This window comes from Dermacentor silvarum, chromosome 3 (assembly GCF_013339745.2).
Source record: "Dermacentor silvarum isolate Dsil-2018 chromosome 3, BIME_Dsil_1.4, whole genome shotgun sequence".
Classification (NCBI taxonomy): domain Eukaryota; kingdom Metazoa; phylum Arthropoda; class Arachnida; order Ixodida; family Ixodidae; genus Dermacentor; species Dermacentor silvarum.
In genome coordinates, this window is record NC_051156.1 from 113,111,362 (window position 1) to 113,134,808 (window position 23,447).

At 45.5% G+C, this 23,447-nt stretch overlaps 1 protein-coding gene across 1 annotated transcript; it reads right to left on the minus strand.

Annotated features, from left to right (window-relative positions):
• Positions 1-714: 714 nt before the first annotated feature.
• LOC119444682 (vitamin K-dependent protein C) lies at positions 715-16,636 on the minus strand. The gene is made up of 6 exons (XM_037709045.2): positions 16,621-16,636; positions 15,791-15,986; positions 10,644-10,764; positions 3,519-3,657; positions 2,739-2,881; positions 715-1,174 (listed from the first exon to the last, which is right to left on the minus strand). The coding sequence occupies exons 1-6, from the start codon at positions 16,634-16,636 to the stop codon at positions 971-973; spliced, it is 819 nt and encodes a 272-aa protein (XP_037564973.1). The 3' UTR covers positions 715-970.
• Between the last annotated feature and the right edge of the window lie 6,811 nt (positions 16,637-23,447).

Sequence of the window (23,447 nt, forward strand, 5' to 3'; positions counted from 1 at the left end):
TGCATTTCGAACCTTGACCAATTCCCTATCGTGGGTACGTGTCACATGTGAAGGGGACAACAACAAACATTTGCGGTGAACGCCATGGTGTAGGCCTGGAAAATTTCGCTTGAATGTCGGTATATCTGATATTTCTTTGTGCCTGACATGCAGAAATGCATAAATCTGTTTAATTTTTTGCCATCTCACATACTGCTGCATGCACTATGTTCTTGTTTCACGCACTATGTTGCAATACTCATTAAAAAGGCTCTAGTATTTATGCAGATATTACGTCTTGCAACGAGCAATCAGCATCCAAGCGCAGCTATAATTCCTTTACCCGAGTTTTCATCATATCAAGTCTGCTGAAAAAAAAAACACCTTTCCAAAATACACTGGTCAGGTGTATTTTGACGAAAGGGTAACACAGATGTTTGCATAAAAGTGATTATTTTACTAATCCGCAGATTTACAGGTGACATACTTATTCTTTGTCATTGTTGAACAGCATAGTGATTTGTATCTGTGGCATAACTCACATGCTTCATAGCAGAATAATTGAGCGCACATTTGACGCTGCACAGAACTTGGGCTATCTCTCTCAACGCTCGCGGCTACAGTAAAGTATTGAATATATGACTTCTGAAATTTGGCGCTGTTTAATTAGAAACGAAAAAATAATGTCTGTGTATGTTTTTGTAACTTCCAAAAATTACACTTGGAAAGGTAATTTAAGAAAAAATAAAATAAAACAATACGTGTCCTCGACTAGAACACTTACTGTCATCGAGCTTTTTACTGTTTGCATAAATGGTGGCATAGATTGATGCTTTTACGCAGTTTGTGGTGACTATGGGCTTTGCGACATAAATAATGACGGCACAACGAACAGCTAAATGGAATTAATTGGAACACATGGGTCATCGCAACCGCAGAAGCGTCTTAATTTTTCCGACGGCGTCGATAAGTTCCGGCGGCCGTGGTTGCGTCATTTGAGTATGCAAACATTTCTCTTCGCTTCACAGGTCCTGGAATTGAAGTAAGGATTGATGAAGTTTTCCATGAAACTAGCAACCCGCGTGAAAACCATGGGCAGCGTCGAGTCCCCACAGGTGACAGGGCCACCGGAAAGGACCCCCTGCAAGAACCAGTGACCTCCGATGTTTTGCATAATAGGTGCTCCACTGCCTCCCTGCAAAAATATACACATGATCTGATTAGAGTACCGTGAATAGTGCCATCATTGCCTGTACGAACCGAAAAGCGTCTCTATGAGAACAGACGAGGTCCTGATGGATCAGGTTTGGTGCTTACACAGAAACAGATTTACTCAAGTCCGCTGCTTATTTGTCTGGGTTTTCAAAATCCAAATGTAAATCAGCCAGGTATAAAGTTGGTAGTGCATCGCAACCAATAAATATTGGTTGGCGTTTCGCCGAAAGAGAAAGTGGGGATTTGGGCTACTACGTAATGGTGGAGCTGGTAACTCGAATCACCGTTGGGGTTCTTCGACATGAATCAACACCTTGATATATTTCATATTTTTTTCTTTCAAATCTGACTGTTATGTTGCTGCAACAAACAAAAATCCCACCCCGGACCGCAGCAGCACAGTCTTGAAGGTGCTGAAGGCGGTGGGGTGTTGTTTAGGACCGGTGTTTATTAAGCAAGGCTATGAACGGACAGAGTATTACAATTATATTTTATATATGATGCAAGCCTCCCCTTACAAAAATGGTTCTTGAATTTCCGATTACATCTTGATATGTTTTGATAATACATCACAGTGTTATCCTAAACTCAACAGCCGATAACGTTTAACATCAATTTGACAGCAGTCACTCAGTAGAGAATAAAGATCACAATTTCTGAAGAGAAACCTACACAGATTTGCAAATATTAATACTGATTTATAAACACTACAGACATTTAACATCAAGTTGTCAGCAGCCACTCAGTAGAGAATACCTATCACAATTTCTGCAGATAAACCTATGCAGATTTTCAGCTTATATGCCTGATGTATACACACTGAAGACATTTACCATCAAGTTTACAGCAGCCACTCAATAGAGAGAGAGAGAGAGAGAGAGAGAAGTTAAATGCACAGAGGTTTCTATAGCGTTTACTGATTTATAAACACACCAAATATAAATAGATAAATGCTCCAACCCATCCATGCAGTGTTCTAATATAAGAAAAAAAAACAAGATTTTTTATAATTGGTTTGATAAAGCCGAGTTTCAGATTTTCGCTTCAATTGAGTGCAATTGCCGTGATTTTTGGTGGTTTCCACCGGGCCATTGTGTTCTCACCGCGCCATTGCGGTTAATATGTGCCAAAAGGCAGGACGGCGAGTATTATTTTTTCGTTTCGCTGAAAATGCATAAATTACGGCAGCTACGACACGAGAAATGTTCAAGTCTGAACCAGCGTGCGCGGTCGCCGATCCTGCGCCGGGGACAAAAACATTGGCTCGAAAAATAATTACCGCTAGATAAAGTGATGCGTAAATTGTACATTATGTAAAATCGACGTTTACTGTCGAAAGTTAAGCAACATAGAGAGATAAGATACTTGCCCAACTCAGCTGCAGTGCACGGCTACATATGGTACACGGTGAACCGGCTCAGCTGTGCAGACATCGCAGGGGACACCGCCGCAAAAATATCACCGTATATATTCTTCTTTGTGGGCAATTATTTTGAGGATATAGTAAAGGCACTGCGTTCCAAAAAACATTACGAAGTTCTTACCTCGCAAAGTGATCCACCATCATGCGGCGCACACAGCACCTCTTCAGAGAGGACGACATCAAAGTGCTTCAAGCATTCGTTCCTGTTAAGCAGCGTCAGCTTCAGTTCCTGCAGCGATCCCTCCGTGCGGGGGTATTCCTTTCCTGCGTAACCAGTTATAACCAGGGATAATCGTCCAAAAGTGCTACGAAAAGCTTTTGGAAATAGCCAGTAGAAATTACAGAGGTCTTATAATTGTGAGCTCTTGTGCTGATCCCAAAGTGCCACAGACGTAAAGCAAGCATGCTATAAATGAAAGTGGCCGGAAGAGCGGCTGCTGCCTTATTCTTATTCACAGGGCAGTTTAAGGTTGTGTTTCGTGGAAACAGCAACGTTTTCCTCCTTTGCCAGCCACTAGAAACAATGAAATGGAGAAGAAAATACCTGGGAGAGGATGGCCAAACTCAAACAAAGTTCCGGTAACTTCCGAGTTGTCACCTCTGCGGTTTCACCTAAACGAAGTTCCATTTCATGTAGCTTGATCAGCGTTAAGCATGACGCCACTGCGGTTTTCTCAGCTGTCTTAGTGATTCCCGTGGTGTGATCGTTTTCCCATCCAGAAGACAGAAGACTTTATGTCCACGATGACACAAAAGAATATATTATCTGAACGACGTGTCTATCAAAGAGAACTCCTGCTCCTCTCCATGCACTATCCATATTTATATAATGGCATGGCTAGGTAAGGCCAGATTCCGTACTTATAGAAAAAATACAACGGGAACGAAACTCATAACTTACTTGGTTTAGCCGTCCAACTCGTCGTGTAGGCTTCGGAGTCTGTTGGAGAAGCTTCCTTTCGGTAGGGAAGGCAAACTGGCCTAATCGCACTCGTGAGGGTCACAGGCTCCGCAAGCGTTATGATAGCGATGTCGTTGGTCTGTGAGAGTAATGAAAACAGCTCCTTAGCTGCCATGATACATACTTTGTATTAAGGCTCGACCGTAAGCTGAAATTGCGCTCAAACCATGTTTCACGAAGCGACTATTGTGAACATTGGGACAAAAGCTTGGTTAGAGGCACAAATTCGATTGAAGTGTTGAAGCTTGAAGGGCTTTACTCAAGGTCAGTGCTAAGTCAGTTTTATTCGATTTATCTGTCGTTGAGTAAAGGGAAGCGTTCATACAGGAGCAGACACATCGCGACGGCGGTATTTTTAAACAGGCGAATTCAGTTTGTGGGCGCATAGTTGCCTAAAACGCAGAATAAGAGAAATAAAAGAGAAAGACCAGCCAACACGACGGCGCACTAGCAACCTACTTTGCTTGAACACACACACACACACACACACACACACACACACACACACACACACACACACACACACACACACACACACACACACACACACACACACACACACACACACACACACACACCACACACACACACACACACACACACACACACACACACACACACATCTATATATATATATATATATATATATATATATATATATATATATATATATATTGTAAATTAGCGCAGTCTTTTGAAGCCGCAGCGTCTATGATGTGCTGTCTTCAGCGTTTCCGACAACAACAGGAATTTCCATTCTTAATCAGCGTAGGGGCGACAATTTCACCTTTGTTTTGTGCTTGCAGTGTGATGTTGAATGGCTGAATCGTCACCGACGTTCCATACTAGAACCTGTCGTAATTCGCGTCGCTCTTGTAGATATAAAACACTGACTGTTTTTCTGCATGTAATCAGAAATCGACCACTCGCATGCCTCACCTAAAAAGTGGCAGTTAAAGCGGCAGATTGAGCTTAATATTGCCATAGGCGAACTACAAAGAGAGAGCTTGGTATCGATGCCTTTAAAGGGAACGACCCAGAAACATTGTTTTCTATTTCTTTTCGAACGCGTACATATCGGCGCGGAAGGCTCATACATGATGGCATGTGGAATTGCTCCCTCTCCCAACCAATCATCAACTGGATGTTATATAACAAGTCTATATATCAACAAAAAAGAATTATTCAGTCAACAGCAGAAAAAAATTCAGTTTCACCCGAAAGGCGAAGCATCGATTCTAGTAGCAAACATTAGTGGGTAGCTACAAAAAGTAAGAATAGTAGTTTTATCGGCCATATAAGCTTGTAAACATAGGCATACTAACTAAATGAACAAGCATGATGTCACGCGCACACAAGCAAACATGATCACATCCTACTCGATGACCGCGGAAACTCGATGTCAAAACGCTGGAGTGGGAAAGCGCGGCCACAGCAGCGAGTGCATTGGCTCTCGTGTGGCGTCTCGCATCAACGCGAACTCAGCCGCGAAAACGCAGCGCATGGCGCATTGTGTCCCCGACGCAGATGGCTTTCAAGATACAGCGGCCCCCTCCCTACCCACCACCCGGAGCCTTGCGGCCCGGGCCGGGCAGCGCTCGGTTGACCGAAGTAAAACATGCTCCCTCCCCTGCCTACCCTCCTCCTGAGCGTTGCGCGCGACGGAAGACGGCGCGCTTCCTTCCTTCTTTCCTCCGTTGCATGCTCGTGATTGAGCCGCAATCGCCGGCTCACCCTCGCACGTTTTCGATCGCACATACATACGGCGCGCGGCGGCTATCTTATCGCCCTTGGACTTTATACGGAACCTCACGGTGGCGGCGACGCCGACGGAAGAAATGTGCCTGGAGTGTCCATATAATTGCTATAGCAATAAAACCAAAACACAACAAAAAAGAGGCGCGAAGTCGTTGCAGAGCGTCGAAATGTCACTGAACGGTCGGGTCACAGTGTGACAAATACGATTTCAATCTGGCAACGTGAACGACTTCAGGTTGGAGAAGGCGATGGGAGTGTCGTAACGTGCCTTTCGGAAGAACTTAGTTGGTAACTTCGATGAGGCGCCTTACAACCCGGTAAGGATTCAAGTATCGACGTAACAACATTTCCTAACGGCCACGCTGTTGGATGGGTGTCCAAATTCACACTTCATCGCTAGGATTCTATGCGACCGCTCGGTGGCGAAGACTGTAGTGGCGGTCATTTGAGGATTCGTGACATTGAATGCGATTGAAGGGCGCGCTGGGCGAATGTCTCAGCATCAGTATTAAACATTCCGAGGTTCTCGGAAAACAGCATGGCGTCGAGTTGTAGTAACCCCTAGGCCTTGGAGGAGGAGGAGGAACAAACTTTTATTTAAACCAGCAGTTTAGCTGGCTGGGCCTAGGCCCGCCTTGGAGTTAGCGCGAATTTGTGAAACCTTAACTTTCTTGAATGGCAGTATCGTACTCAAAAGTTACATAAGGAAGTATGCTGTCCAACATTTTACAGTGAAGCTGTATATGGCTAGGGTTCCGTCTATTTTTCGTGTGCGTGAACAAAAATGTGGGCCGATCCTGGTGATCGTGTAGAAAGGGTTCAAGGGACATACCCCTGCGGGATCCGGATCCTTTAATGCGCCCTTGAACTCCCCTTGTCACACCTGGGACCCAAAGAAGTCCTAAGCACAAGTGTAATAACAGATACTACGATTAGATTTAATCCCAAAGGCCGACCCGCGTCGGCCATGTCTACGATCACACCGCCCTCTCTTTGTCGGCTTTCCAAGTGCTTGCGTGTCTAGTTTCCTTTCCTCCCGCTCTCCAGTGGTGGCGGTGCCGTCGAAACGTCACGCGTGTCTAGGTTCTTCCGGCTCCTCGGGGCGGCGGTTGCGTCGTGCACGCGAATATATATAAAAACCAGAAAGAAGTTGGCGGTCTCCATTTTGAATTTCACTTCTCTTCTGTCGTCGTAATGGGGAGGCCGCATATAGTCCGGACTCCCGAGGAGCAACGCGCCTTCGAAGAGCGACGTCCTGCATGCCCTTGGCGTTTTGTGCACGATCTTCATCGGTGGTGTTTGCCGCGCGCCGGCGACGATTGCATTCGCGTCTGTGTTCCTGCGTCGCTCTTCGCAGGGGCGTTGCTCCTCGGGAGTCCGGACTATACGCGAATATGATGGAATATGTATAATAATAACAGAGGTGATACGAGAATGTGTTTGCTTACCTATCGTCACGATGACCACCGATTCAGACAATAAATGTCTTCGTACCTTTGTTCAAAATTCTGTGTTACCTCTGTTTCATGTGCTAAACAGCTCTTCTGGTCATCCACCTTCATAGAGTGGAATGGCTCATGATTTTGATTTCGGTCAGTATAGCAACGTAGATTAAGCATATCCGCGCTGTTCTTGTTCAGTCATTTGGTCAGCTTGTTTGTTTTGGGGTACTAGACCGTAGCTTTGCAGTATTCAGTGCCACTAAGCTTCAAGGGAGTAGCATCTCTGCGGTGAATGCACTCTGGATGTGCTGGTCATGCTTCTAGAATGTGTCAGAAGAGTCCACCACGTCGTATAGACATGATTGCCATTTGGAACTCGGCTGAACGGTGTCCATAATTCCTTAAAATGTAGCTGGTCCCTAACACAAGCCGAAAACAAGAACATTAAGTTTGTGCAGGTCGTCAGGGTCTATAAAATATTTTTTTCGCGGTCACAGTAGTTAACTCGGATCTACCAGTAGTCACTGCGTAAGTCCACGGAATAAAAATATCGAACGTTTTGGAGACAATGCAAGGAGTCAAACAGGGTGTTCCACTTAAGTTTAGCCAAACTTTAAAAAATATGCAAATACCACGTAGCTGGACACAACCATGGTAATGTTATTTGCCGTCGCTTGGAGATACTCCAATAATTCTTTGCATTCCGCCTAATTACAAAATTAGTCTTATTCAATTAATCAACTTTTCAAATAATATAATTAGATGAAAAGTGTCAATGAGAAAATTATAGAGTAACAAGAAAAACTCCCGATACGGCTTTCTGCTGCGCAATTCGCGCTACATAAAAGTGTTCTTACAGCGTGAAAGGATCCCGCGAATACACAAAAATTGCCGCGCGACTGGCCACTCGAGGCCCTGTGACGACTCCCAGTCGGCATGATATGACCCGCAGCTGGAGCAGGAGCACGCAGTGCCGCCGTATACGTTAGCAGGGGGACAGCGGTCTGTGTGACCCGAGCGGTTATACTGCATGTCGTATTTCTTCGCGCATAACGTAAGTGAATACCACCACAGGTGGCTCGGGTCTCACTGCTATCAACTGCAGTAGTTCGTCGCGCCCAACTAGACGTTTACGTTAGCGAGGGCTCGCCAGTTCCATGGAGGGTTCTCGTACCATGTTCTTGCAGGATTTTCCAAGACGATGTTGACGTTTCGTAGATTTCGAACATCATCCCAATTGTTGGAACTGACAAACCGGTTGAAATGGCCCAGCCACTCTTCAACATCCTTAATTATAACTCCATGGAACGACCTACGTGTCGCTGGCATTCGTAGTCGACATCCTTTACACTCTAGACGACAAGGAATCGAATTCAGGATGTAGTCCACGCAGACGGCGGCTGTTTCTAGGCAGTGGGGCTGTGGATGTCTACAAGGTACTTGGAATGATGGCAGAAACTTTTGAGCAAACGTGCATGCACCCAGCAGCTGCAAAAGTTGTCTCACGGGCGAAGTACTAAGATACAACTCGGAGTTCATGTACTTTTTAGGAAGAAACCAGAAACATCCTCTCCCTTTCTTACCCTGGCGGACCAGCACGTAATGCTCTTATATCATGTCATATGGCAACATGAACGATTTGTTGCACAATATCTGAAGAAACAATAGCGATAAAAAAGAGGAATGTACTTCCCCGATTATTCTTGGCAAAGAAGCCTTATTGCTAATGAGAAAGAAATTTGGAGGACGCTAAAGCTTCGCCTTTAAGAGTGGAGCGCGATAGCAGTCAAAGATCCCTGGCTGCTTATCAGGCTTCCCGGCAACTGCAGCTTTCTTTTTTCTCCATCTTTGCCTCCCCATGCGGCTGCCGAGGAGGGGAGCACCATCTGGATGGTATTTTTGCGAGGAGCACCCCGCGGCGCGCCGCTGTATGCGTGGTAGAAATGCTGAAAAGGGGCTTGTGTTTGAGTTTCCGCGTAAGATCGACTTATGTTTTCTCGTATATTCAAATTACAATCCGACGCTATCACGTTTGTAGATTAACTGTGGTTACGGGATACTTTAACGATTTTTCTGACGCATTCTACTTTGAGAAATTTGATTAGTTCACCAGCGCCTCTGCGCCACGCGGAGGGCCTGCGTGGTTCCGGTGTTGCAATGTGTTGCTGTGTGGCAATGCACAGCTTCTAACTATTTCATAATAGTAATGACGACTTAGGTAATGTTCTTTTGGGATAACGTCCTTATAAAAAAAACCTTGTTATTGTGTTAAAGCTTCTTGCATTATGGTCTGGTAATTTGTAACAAATGGACGAACGAAATAGAAGAACGCGCACTGGTAGCGCCGACATTATTATCTCTTTCACAAAGCTAACAAGTTCTCAACACCCACTACCAAGTCAATATATTAACCGTAAATCATGGAGTTTCTCACTATAACACCTAGAGGGTAAACTGGCGCCACCGTCTATGCGAATTTCTTAAAGGGCTGCCGTGCCCTCATGGGAATGACGGGATATGTTCTGCGAGGCTTGTGTTGGATGGTGTTGTACGAGGCTTCGTCTAAAACGTGGATATGGCTACACAAATAACGTGTTCTTAAAATAAAATCTACATAAAATGCTTTCGTTCACCCATATTACATCTCTCAATAAAGTTTACTCACCTACAATGCAGCATCAAGCGAAGAAAAGCAAGAACAGACGACAAGTTGTTCCAAAGCGAGCGAGAATCTTGTCGTCTGGCCTCCAACTTTAGCAGCCAGCTGATACTTTTTACGTTTCATAGAATTGTGCATCCAATAGTATGTCCTCATAATTAAACAAAACATGTTTTTGTGTAATAATAAAGCTAAAGCAGTTTTTTACGTGCTGTTTTAGCAGGAAATTAATCATTGTGACAGACGGAACGGTGCTAGCCAGGCGCGTCTTCAAGGCGTTCTGGCTCTCCAAGAACGATGCCACTCCGAATCCACAATATACCGGCATTCCCTTGCATACCACGGCGCAGCAGCGCCACATTTCGCTCTAGGTTTTATAGTGTGAAACTCTATGCCGTAAACCATACCAGTAGCACGGTTCTATTGATGTCGCAATTGTGTGCAATAACCTCTCACACGCTGCTCTGGTACAGAGGAAAGCACTTGGAAAGACAAAACACAGGTCACCACAAGCGATTTCAATGTGTTTTCCTCCATACTCGAGAAAGAAGGCAAGCCGAACCCATGCTTACCCATATTCCAAATATTATAAGAAACTCCCTGGTTGCAAACGCTTGCAAATCTGAAGGCATAAGTGTATCGGCAAAACTACGACTACGAAACAGTTTTCAGAACACCTCCGTTGCATGTACTGTGCTGCCGAACAACCGCCGCTACAGAAGTTTATATTGTGCTGTTTATTCCAAAATTTCATGGGACTATAGTTGAACATCGTGCATTTTAGGAGTTCTCAGAGTAATACCTCTTAGGCGTAACTCTGGTGGCCTGTGTCTCTTAGCACAAAGAAACGAACGTCGCAGTATTTTTTTAACACTAAGCTATCAGCTCCCGCTGTTATACGCAGCAATAATTAGGGTTGCGAAAGAGTAAAATACGTATGTTTGGTGAGCTTAGCATATTTGAACGTAAAGCATTCACAGCTATGATTCTGCGAAAAGTGCCGATAAACTATGCTCTAGCGGAGCATAGGTACTAGACGATCATATGTACTATGCACTAACTTATCAGTGGCCTTAGGTGGAATATTTGAATCATGTATCTATAAACGGTTTCTTTCACAAAGTAAATAATCATTTAGGGCCAAGCAGACGCTGTCTGCTATGCACCAGATTTTTTAGCCCGAATTTGAAATTGTTAATCACTTACGCTGCCGGAGAAATTCTGGTGAATGCACATTTCTTTCACGGGTATTGCGAGTTCGCCCTTGTCGAATGCGCTTCGTCGCCAGGACCCCAAGTGAATCCTTATTCCGTCGCTTGTTCGCTTGCTGAAAGAGATAAAACCGTTACTAATGTTGTCGCAGTGCCGATAGAAGTGCGGATTGCTGATTGATTCACACGCGATGGTGATCGGCGCTTGTGGCGTCACCCGTGGGCGCTGGGTGAGCGCTGGGGGGAGAAACGCAGTCACCATGCGTCACAAATACCAGTCGCTCTCATTTTATACACCTTCTATCGCCCCGAGATGTCATGGGAGTGCTTTAGTCAGTAAAAAGACTTCGCAGTGGTGGGCAGTGCGCCAGCCCTGCGGCCTCACTCAGAGCCTCGGCTGGCATGACGTTTTCGCGGTTGCGTGTCCGCATAGCACTGTTGCAAGGAAGCAAACGCAGCATGCGGAAAAGCTGTGACGCGGTCGTTGGCGCCGAAAGACACAAGAAAGCTGGTTTAGGTTTTTATAGTTCTACTGTTGACGGAAACCGTTAAAAAACGTAGCAGTAAAAAGGGAAGGCTGCATGGGCTCCGGCACAGGTTCACGGATTACGCACCAAATAAGTCAGCACAGTTAAGCTCCTGTGTTATTTTCGCGTTTAGTGTGGTGTGCTTGATTCAAGGAAGATGTTTATCTTCTTCAATAGGTTGTTGTAGCAATTTATTACCACTGTGTCGGACAGCTAGATTAGCCATGAATATAAACAGAGCGAGCCGGCACACTCAATGCGCGACGCGTTAGCGGTGTAGCTAGCCTGCACACTTTAGCTAGCAAAAAAAAAAAAAAACAACAACTCTGTCGTGGCTGTGTTAATTTCAGTGTGGAAGTCATAAAGGGACCCGGAAAAATTGTGACGATTGCATAGAAACGTACCGAGTTGGTAGGGCAGATTAAGCGCTCCGCGTGAAGCATGTCATTTATTCTTGGGTTTTAAAACTGTGCATTGCTACCGACCGCAGCGCCGCCGCATCCCTGCGTTTCAACCACCCTTTCCCAAGCTACGTTGCGTGGGAGAGAGATGTCACTTGGATGAGCAATCTGATTGGCCACTCGCGTTACGTCACCGGAAATGCTTGAACATGCCGCTGCAATAAAGTTGTCTTTAAAAATATACTTATTCCTAATAATGTGTCCTTCAAAATACAATAAATATCAACGTTTCTTCACACCAAGAGACTATATATATATATATATATATATATATATATATATATATATACTTTCTGCTACAGCTCGGGCAAGGCAGCCGGTGGGAGGTGAAGAAGTTCTCAAATGAAAAGATACCAAGACTTTCCCGAAGAGATGTGACCCTTCTGTGTAGGCTATGGTTGGGCGTCGCGTTCACCAATGCCTACGCGTTTCGCATAGGGATGGCCGACAGTGCAGCATGTGACAATTGTGGAGACGCGGAAACGATTCGTCCTTTCCTTTGTCAGTGCCCACAATACAGTGTGCAGAGACAATCGCTTTCCGTCGTGCTGAACCCGTTGGACGACCAGCCTTTATCGGAAGAAAGAATTCTGCAACATTGACGCGACTCAAAATCGCATCAGAAGGCCGTGCAAGCGCTCCTACGCTTCCTGAAGTCCACTGGCCTGCGTGAACGTCTGTGACCGGAACGCCTCTTCTGTTACCTATGCCTGTGTCTTTTTTATCACTCTCTCTCTCTGTCTTTGCACTCTCTCCAACCCCTTTATCACCAACTCTAGTGTAATGTAGCCAACCGGAAACTCATTTCTGGTAAACCTTCCTGCCTTTCCTCTCTCACTTGCTCTCTCTCAAATGAAAATAGGAACAGTAATGTCTTCTCTGACGGTAGCAGCATAAATGGCACCAGCGTTGCATTACGCCATTCTTGCACTGGAGGTGTGGGGAGGGAGTAAACTTCAGTGACTATACGCTGTAGAGCACGCAAGTACAGCACGACAATGTCAACAAAACCTGCTTTGTCAAAACAAATATGACCCGCAGTTTTGAAATGATAGGCGGTGTTAACGATAACCACAGGTTCCGCGTTTGTCAGGGAGCCAGGTTTTATGCACAATCGGCGCTGCAAACGGAGCGAAGTGGGGCGCGACTGCCTCGCTAATCGGGAGATCGCGAGAGGCAGCACGTGGGTGACGCGTGGGCGCAAATAGCAGTAGCGCTCATGCAGCGCTTTGTTTCCATATATGATATCGGTGGCGTAATCGGTGAACAGACGACGCGCGCTACTCTGGCACTGCGTCGTAGCCATCGCCACCCCGTCTTTCGCGGCACTACACTTTTCTTCTCCCACTTTCGCCATACCCTGCTCCTCTGCGTTCCTCCTCGCGCTCTTCGCTGTTGCCGTCTTTCATCCTTCGCTGTGCTCGTTCGCTCGGTTACGAGGTACGACGCCGGCGCTCGCCGTAGGAACCGGCGCCTAAGAGCGGCGCTCTGAGAACATTGTAGATATCCCATTTCGCCACATTCACAAGTTAGCAGTCGCTGTAGGTTTACTGCGGCGGCGCTATCAAATCCACGCGATACATTACGCACCCAGTTCGAGAGGTATAGAAAGTTCTGAACCCGCACTTAGGCCTGTTATGTCTGCAGGAAAGGTTTTTTTTTACGAGTACCTCACCAAATAAGAGATACAACACTTCTTTCAAATTACAATTGTTACCTAAACAGAAGGCAACGCTTCGGGAATGGGAGTTACTTTCTGAACTTAAACACAATTCTGTTTGTCGCAGAAAAAGAAAACGCATTAACGATAGTGTTCTTGCACAAACGTCTTGCAGGGTCCACGTAATGAAAAAAGAATGCCACGAAATGTGTATAGGTAAGTCCTGAGGCCTGCTGAATTTCCGCGCTACGCGCACTTGTCCTGAAAAAAAATCTATATGTATACGCATGAAAACGAGTAACAGCGTTGACCAATGGGACGCGACTGAGACAGACGAAGCGGTGTTGTCTGTCTCAGTGACGTGCCGTTGTTTAGCGCTGTTACTCGTTTTCTTCAGAGATGCAGGGTAAGGTGGAGCAAAATGCGATAGAAATTTGCAAATAGTGAATATATTTTAAAATTTCAGTCAATACCATAAAACAACCAAACAAGAACATTCTTTTGGGTACAAGGTATTTAGTACATAAACATGGCGCTGTTCTCGCTGTTCAAAGGTTTAGGGAAAAAAAGTGTCATAAATGTCTCATTTTGCCCCAACCGGCTCTGCAAAATGAGACGCTGCATGGGGCAAAACGTGGTGGTCTCAAAAATTAGGTAGGTCAGTTCTTGCAGAAGAAGCACTTGAAATTAACTCCGTGAGCCCCACTCAGTCTTTATGAATCCACTCTTTACACTACACGCTCTGAATCCAAGCAGAGCCTGACGCTGTGGTGCTTGCAGATCAAGCACCGCCAGTCTTTCTTTGTGCTATTGCACTTTTTTTGGACGTTTGCGCTTTACTAGCTTATTCAACAAATTAAGTCTAGATCTGTCCCCACGAGTCTTCTTCGCCTCTTCGTGTCCTCTAGATGCAGAGCTGCGCAGGCGTTTCACGGCTTTCATCATGCTCAACTTGGCTTTGTGAAGCGATGAAGTTAGAACTGTGCTAGCTTCCTTGCATTAGTGTTCCTAATTTCGGCACTGGAGAAATCTCATGCAAAGTAAAGCCTCTCAGAATAATTTTCTCGTTGTTCAGGGTGTTACTCGATGAGGCCATGTCAGAGTTATTGTCTCAATCGTTTTCCACGTTTGCTCCTGTTGCGCTGGTGGACGGTGGTTCATCAAACTCGGGGTCATCTAGAGCGGCGCGGGAAAATGGCCCCACACCACACTTTCAAAATCCAGATGACATTCTCTTGTACGCCCGCACACTCCTAAGCAAAAAAAAAATAAATATATATTGTGCGTAAATGAATGATTCGCTTAGCAAGAAATTATTTATGCAGATTCAACGCCTTTTTGTCGCATTTCGCCCCCTTTGAAATGCCCGAGGTAAAAAAAAAATGTCCCCTGTAAACCACGACAGTTACAGAAGTAAACGTTTGGCTGCATGGAGCTAGTGGTACAAAGCAACTATATAAATACTTACGTTGCTGAATTGACGCGAGAGTACCTTCATGCACGGGTTCTAAAATTTCAAGTAGCAGCATTTCACCCCTTTTTGGCGGGTCACGAGTTCACTGACAACAACCATGCATATTTGCCGCACGAACTCTTCGAACAATCGGTAACTTCTTATCAAAAGGAATGGACAACTAGCCCCGCCTATTGATGAAATAAAGAACCACAAAAAAGAGCTCCTTTGTCTTAGCCATATGGGCCAGCAAAGTCAAAATGTCGCGTTTTGCTCCGCGCCTCATTTTGCCCCTCCTTACCCTACCAACCACCCCAAGTGAGCACGTTATACGCAGGAACGCCTCTGGGAGTTGTTTAAGTATGCGTAAGCATTGCGCTACTTGCGCATCTTCACGCAGCCCGTTGTCATCATCGATGTTATGAAACTTGATCCGACCAGTATAAACGACAGCGTTGTGGTGACACGAACTTATGCGGACGGCGGCGCAAGGTGAATTGATACCGCGCGCAAATTATAATGCAGGCGGCGGCGTCAGGTGCGCTGATGACGTTCCGATAATGATAAGCCATTATCACTCTTAAGCGCCTTATCCATCCGCGTCGAACAATTATCAACCGTGATCAACCGTACTCCGGCGGTGGCTTCATACAGCGTGACCCCGATGGGCCCTATCTTGAAAGCCATCTGCGACGGGGACAGAGTGCACAGAGTGCTGATAGCTTCCTGTGCGTTGTGTTCTCGCCGTTTAGTTCACGTTGAAGCGAGAGGCAGCACGAATGTCAATTCGCTCGCCGCTGCGGTCCCTATACATCAATATCTTAAAAGCAATCGTCTTACTTGACGAACGGACGGAGGGACGGACTGACGGAAGGACGAACGGACTGGTTTCCTCGTTAGGTAGGCATAGAAATGCTTAGGCCCTTAAATAATGCTTGAAAACCTTCGTGCGCAGTAATTAATAAGTCTGATCTGAAGTCGTTTTTCTGGTTTTTCCCTCCCAAAAAAGGAAAAAAAGAAAAACAAAAGGAAAAAGCTTACTCGATGCAGTGCGCTGCGGTGAGCACGTGCTGATCACTGATTAGCGCTCCTCCACAGTACTGCTCCGGCCGGAACTTGGCGATTGTGTGGATGGCGGCGTTCCAGGGCCAGTACGCGGGTGACACCAGCGTAGATGGCGCCGCGATATCCACGCACTGTGTTACCCTTGCTGGCGCGGTGCCGCACAGCCGGTAGCCTGTTTCAGAATAAACTTTACGTCAACTCTTTCGTCCGTGCCTACTAAACATATTATTGCACACAAGTACACACGTACACAGTTCTTAGATAATTGAGAAAAACAGACAGGGGTGTGTATACCGTACGAAGGCCAGTTCTTTTTTTTTTTAATTCTCGGCTAACATGCATCTTGCGCCAGATTGGGATCATCATTCAATCGCCATGGTCGCGGAAAACACACGTTTGCCTATCCAATATAACTGAATATTTAAAAATAGAACTGTTGGAGTTTTTCGCCGCATTCTGTGTTTTCCTCTTTATTTGATTTCGCGAACAGACAGACAGACAAAGAACTTTATTAAATGGGTCCTGAGAAGCCCTGCCCTAGGGCAGAGCGCGGGCCGCTGTCACGTGGGCTCTCTGGACAGCCCAAGTTTGGCGTGAAAGTTCTGAGCTCTGGATGGCAGAGTCCCATTCTTCTTCCGAACGTGTATTTCTTTATCAAGTTACGCTTCATGCCATATTTCCTGCGCGAACAACAACACCGACGACAGGCAACTGTGCGACCTTGAAGAATCACAACGCAAATTGACCATTTGCACAAATATTATGCGCATGCGCGAAAAATGTATTTTCGAACCAAGGGTGCTTACCTGGACGTTCCGCCATTTTCTAAGAAACGGAATGAGTCGTAGTAGGAAGGCGCTGCCACACATTTTTTTTTACCTTGAGGCAGCATAAGCGACTGACCAGTGGTGAAGAGCGCGAGTTCTATAGGTCGCGCTATCGCTATCTCGTGAAATGCAAGTGACTCAGCCCAACTCAGCTGGCCGAGGTGTCAAATATCACCGACAGTGTAAGCGGGGATATAGCTTGTTTTTCAACCCAATTTTGTAGTTTGGTCATTGCACAGTAGAGGGCGTGCAGAATTTCGCAAGTCGTCCATTCCAGAAAAGAGATTCTTTTTGGGCGGGCGCATTAGGAATTCGAATTGCCTGTAACTTAAGCTTAGCAATGTTTGTCTGCATTAATTTAGGCAATGTTTACCAAAAGCCGCACCTCACTCACACTTTGAACTTCGAATTGACAGTTGACTGATTGTATAACGGTCAACCGGTATAACGGCCAACCGGCTAGCGCCTTCTAACGGCGTTGAGCGACGAGAGCAGCAATAGTAGCGCGTGCGCACAAAGTTTACTCGAATCACAATTTTCGTCTGCTAGGCTCTTCCCGCAGGCATGACAACTCCTTTATCGCGTTTAACTCAGTGTAAGCTTCCCTGCTTATCGGAGACAGCAAGTGTGCCTGAACCCAGACTCGTCTTTTTTATCACATACATATATGCTGCTGTATTCCTCATACACCGTAAGATGAAGAACAAAGCGCGCAAAAAAGGAGAAATAGTTGATGCACCGCGTTTGAAACTAGATCGAAAAGTTGATAATCCCCTCTTGCACTACTAGTTCTTTGCCCTATATGATACACTTACATTTCAGCATTGCACGTTTTGCTCATTACTTTCCTGGGCATGCGCACTAGAGCAGCACACTCTAAGAAAGGAAAATAAAAGGACGCAAGCCAGAGGAACACGCGCCCGCTACCTCCAATAAACTGGGAAGCTTGCGCCGAATTAATCGGGCCAGGGGCTGTGTCGTGCTGGTAGGAAGAGCCTAGCAGACGAAACTTGCGCTTCGAGCGAACTTGGTGCGCATGCGCTACTCTTGCTGATCGTGTTGCTTCGCGCCGTTAGAAGGCGCTGGCCGATTGGCCAGTCGACGCTCGCGGTGTACTGTTATAGAATCGGTCGACTGTACATCAGCCACTAAGGTTCCTGGTATTTTCACCAAATTTGATATCAGTAGTTGCAGTTCTTACAATTGCTTTAACTTGTGCGCAGGGATTTAACAACTCACAACTTCCCGTGCATGATACCTATACCGTCCCCTATGTCCACGAAATATACGGGTTGATCATCTTGAAGTTCTCTGGAATTTCTGATAATCGCGTGTTGCAGCTAACATAATTTTAGTTCCGGAGCTTGATATTATTCAGAGACGTTGACGATAAATCTAAACACACATTAAAACAATTTTAAAAATTCACTAATGAACTTCCTAATTAATTACTTTGCGGCACATACTTCAATTTACGAATTGTACCCTAAATTTCCATAATGAAACCCGTTTGAAGATATGCGGCATCAAACTCGCCCCAAAAGTGCACTGTAGTTCCACTTGCTTTTTTAACAAAACGTTCTAAAAAATTAATTATGGGGTTTTACGTGCCAAAACCAGTTCTGATTATGAGGCACGCCGTAATGGGGGACTCCGGAAATTTGGACCACCTGGGGTTCTTTAACGTGCACCTAAATCTAAGTACACGGGTGTTTTCGCATTTCGCCCCCATCGAAATGCGGCCGCCGTGGCCGGGATTCGATCCCGCGACCTCGTGCTCAGCAGCCCAACACCATAGCCACTGAGCAACCACGGCGGGTTACAAAACGTTCTTTTATGCACTGAAGCATAATAGTAACTGGAACAGTCATATATTTTGTTTCACACTTTGGGAAATAAGACCTCGAAACTGGTGCTGAGATTCATTTTAAGCGGATACATCTTGCAAATTGAACACTACAATTCGGAAATTGCAATATGTGAACGGTAATTAGCGAATCTCTGCTACTTAGTTGAATATGGATTCCGATTTCTCATGCTAGTAATTACCGCCTCGGAATAATACCGCTCAAAGACAGGAATTGTGCTATCTGTCACAGACGATCTTTAATAATTCCGGAAAACTTATAACTGAGCCCCCCTATGCAAGATGACTGGTTCATTTCACCGACATCACGGGATCCTTTCATAACCCTTGGATACCCGTAAATATTAGGTGCAGCAACTATTTGCCAATATTTTAGTCAAGCCAAATACACTAAACTTTGCCCACATGTTCTCCCACTTTGCCAACATTTCCACCGAATGTTAATTTGGTGTCAGGAGCAATTCGCTTGGGACAGTCGGAAAAATTGACCATAACGACCGTATAACGCTTGTGAACACTTGATTAGGTAAGTAATTTTAATGCGTTAGCATTCTTTTTGCATTTCATGGTATTTCCAGAAGCTGACTGCCTATGTATTTAGGTATCTATTAGTGGTGTATGAATAGAGATTTTTGAGACCTGAACGAATACGAACTGAATAATGCAAGAAGCAAATCGTATCGAATAGTTTTCTAAGAATGAACAGGCGTTATCACAATTGTTGTAAAACGATGTTCACATCTTAGTATTCTTAAAGGGACACTAAGGTAAAACAATAAATCAACTTAGACTGATAAAGTATTCTTCGAAAACTCGGATATCGTTAATTACACTGCAATAGGTCAATTATTCGAAGAGAAAATGAAGCTCAAAGGTATTTTTTTTTAATTTCGCGCGGTAACCAAGACGTCAGCACTTCAGTGTGACATTACGACTTCTAAAGTAATCTTTAGTATTTGGGCCGCGTTGGCTCAGTAAAAGTTCGCGAAACTTGCAAAATTCAGTCTTGGGCTCCTTTAGAACAGAACGTAGTCAATATTTACCCCTAAAAATTAACTGGGACCTAGAAGACGCTGTCAAAATCCATGACGTCCCGGTGAGCTGGTGCGGGAGCTTCAAGGTGGCGTCGCCACTCGCCTCTCTGTTTTTCGTTTCGCTTACCAAGCGGCTTCTCGCGGTATGAGTCGTGTTTTTGGTATTGTGGAAGCGTAATCTACTGATACAGAAGAAATTATTTTTGCCATTAGTGTCCCGTTCAAGTTAGCAAGTTCATGCCATTACATAGCAGGTTATGGAGCGTTGTTTATGATAAGCACAAAAGGAGGATTAGGAGCAAACAAGTAGTTTCTTCACATGCATAGGGCTCCTCAGAGAGTGCGAATGACCGATGTATAGCATGTGAAGTGCGGCTACCAAAGCTACGTCGCTTGCTCTACTTGCGCAAGTTCTCATGTTTTATGTCTATACTATGATCAAGGGGGTGGAAACTTACCGTAGATTTGGTACTTGTGCTCCAATTTTATGCTTAATTGGTTGCAGTTCACATTTACAAAATATTCGTAAAGTATTGCCATTTACGAGTTGTGAATACTTGATTCGAAGACCGAATTGAATATGACGCTATGTGATTCGTTACTCAAACCTTTCTAATATTCGCGCGCCGCTAGTGTCTGTGTATGTTTATGCCTAACCATTTTCTCGCCAAATAACCTGGATCACATTGTAGTCCACGCTTGAATGGTTACACCATCGGGCTGTTGGGCTGAGGGAACACGGTTCAAAACCAACCGTCCGACCAACTTCAGCCACTAAGTATGTGGCAGTGTGTACAGGTGTGGCGCTCTTCAACGAGCCTCTTTTACGCCGACATGGGGCACTGAAAGATGCAGAAATGGATAAGTACCGTTCTTAAACGAAACTCTATCAACTGAAACGCCGACTCGGAGTACTGTGCCAGTGGGTGTGTGCCACTCCACAACGACGGAAAATGTCGTGTAACTTTCTTCGACGCTGGGCGGTACCGAATCAACGTCGCACGAGTTCCTCAAGAACAGCGACCCGACGATTTAGCAGGCTGCGCCTAAAATTCACTGGCTATATGCCGCTTCTCAACGAACGTCTTCCACGGCAACGATTCAGCGAGCTGCACATGAATGCACCGGATATGTACGTGCCGCGCTTCAATGAACCTCTCGCCAGCTTGTATCTTTGTGTATGTGCCACTAAGTGTGCGGCAAGCGAAGGAAAGATTCTCACCATTGCAGGCTCATCTTGGAGGCCACGGGCGGGCTTTTCGGCAGCGGCTCAGCATGTTTAGAAACAAGAGCGAGAGAGTAGCCCTGAAAAGTGGGCCGATCCTGGCGATAGTGCAGAAAGGGTCTAAGCTCTTTGGCACATACCAGGGACAAAAGACAAAGAGAGAGAGAGATAGAAAGATAGAAAGAGAGAGAAAGAAATGCCAAAAGTTGGAATCGGCTAGCGCAAGACAGGGATAATTGGAGATCGTATAGGGAGAGGCCTTCATCGTGCTGCAGTGGACATATAAATAGGCTGATGATGTTGATGATGACGTGCCAAAACTACGACCTGATTACGAGGAACGCCGTACAGGGGGACTCCGGAATAATTTGGACCACCTGGGGTTCTTTAACGTGCATCTAAGTGCATGGGCGTGTTCGCATTTCGGCCCCATTGAAATGCGGCCGCCGTGGCCCGTGTTCGAACCCGCGACTTCGTGCTTAGCAGCTCGACACCACAGCCACTAAGCACTTAGCAGAATTGTGTGCCTTTCGTAAAAAAACACCTATAAAACTCCGGAGCCTTTGTTTATGTACTTTATTTTATTTAACCCATATAATTTAGCGTTGATTACACATTATCGATCAACTGAGCTTTATTTCTAGAAAATATAAAAATGCGAGTAATTTATTACTCCGTCGATTATCTTCACTCATTTTTGACACATTTCATTTCTGCTACGATTGTACTTATCTCAAGACAGCGGGCAGAATTGTGTGCTTTCGTAAAAAGAAGCACCTATAAAACTCCGGAGCCTTTGTTTATGTACTCTATTTTATTTAACCCATATAATTTGGTTTGATTACACATTATCGATCAACTGAGCTTTATTTCTAGAAAATATAAAAATGCGAGTAATTTATTTCTCCTACAACGCATGAAAATAGAAAGAAAAGAAGAGTACAGGATTTTCTCAAAGGTCATAATAAAGCCGCAAATGTCGAAGTTCCGCCACACATATGCCTACAAAATGGAGGCACTTTCGGAGGGGCTATTGTGGTAGAGTCCCTAAGCATGGAAATAATCGCACCATGTGTATATAGTGCCGTATGAACAACCACCCAGATATTGGACACTTGTGGGAGCGTCAAATCCTCCATACCTAGTGGATCATCACTTCTCTACATCGTTTCTTTAAACATTTCCTCAGCGTTTCTTCTGCATTTCAACCGTCTTTCGTGGTAGCTGGTCTTTCGTGGTAGATGAAGGGCACGCCTTCAATCTCTTCGACCCGCAATGTCGTCACTGAGCGATTACTGCCACTCTCCTATTGAGGGCACAATTCTAAAAACTCACCGCAAGAGTGTCCGCTAGGCTCTCAAACGTGACGCTTTTAAGTATGTAACCCGCAGTGGTCGTCCTTTCTCGGTGGTCACTTTTCACATTAAGGAAACTGCGAGGAACAAAATCCAATGCCAGCCACAGAAAAGCTTCAAAAGGCTGGTCTTGGAGTTGAATGCGTCGGCTACAATAGTGACAAGAGCTATGCAAGGAACCTCACTTTTCAAAGAATACATTGACTGATTGAGGTGCAGAGAAAGGGAAAAGGGGAAAATTTCCGGTTGCTGGTGAAAGACTTGGCCAATGTTCCGGTGCCGAGATGCGGTCGAAACGCTCACATCTGCTCTTTCTTCAGTTGTTTCAGATCGTTGTAGCAGCGTCCGGCACTGGTTTTGTTTCAAGACAGCTGGGAGAATGTGGCGAGGTCTACAACGCATGCCCAAATGGAAACATAGTGTCACGTAGTAGTGACGCTGAAGAAAACAGTCGTAAAAGTGTGTACGACGAAACTGGTTGTTTATTGGGCGAACCTGTGCCCACAAAATCAAGGTACACTCAAAGCACAACGATAGCGGCGAACACAGTCGGCGATCGTCGAAAATCTGATCAGCGGCGAAACGCGTCGGCTTTTATACCTGAGTCATCGAAGGTTCTAGATTAATCCCTGATGCCCGCGTGTCTTCCAGAAAGTTCTAGACAATTCGCCTCAGTCATGCAATCAGATAACAGAAGCGTCGGTGAAAACAGGCAATGGAAAGAAGCATCGATAACGTTCTAGAAACTTCCGATACAGGCGCGTCCTGCGCCGAGCGATAACGTTTAACATTTGTTAGCCGGTGGAAAGCGGCCACCGGTGAAAGATAAACATGTATAGGTGTCAATACCCTCCCCTTAAAAAGCATCGTCCCGATGCTACAAACAAATGTGAAAGCGTAAACAAAACCACGCGTAATAAAGAGAAAAAAAAATAAAGTAACAAAGTACCTAAGTTCGTCAGCGGGCGTAGAAAGGCTTAAGACGCACCACATGGATGACTTCGGGTCGTGCGCGGCGCCGCTGGGATTGTTGCGAAATGCCGTCTGGCACGACCTCATAGTCCAGTGCGCCAATACGTCGGATGATCTTATATGGTCCGAAATAGCGACGTAAGAGTTTCTCGCTAAGTCCTCGTCGGCGTATCGGAGTCCAGACCCAAACACGGTCTCCGGGCTGGTACTCGACGTAGCGTCGTCGAAGATTGTAGTGTCGGCTGTCGGTTCTCTGCTGGTTCTTGATGCGCAGGCGGGCGAGCTGTCGACCTTCTTCGGCACGCTGCAAATAGGTGGCAACGTCGAGATTTTCTTCGTCAGCGACGTCCGGT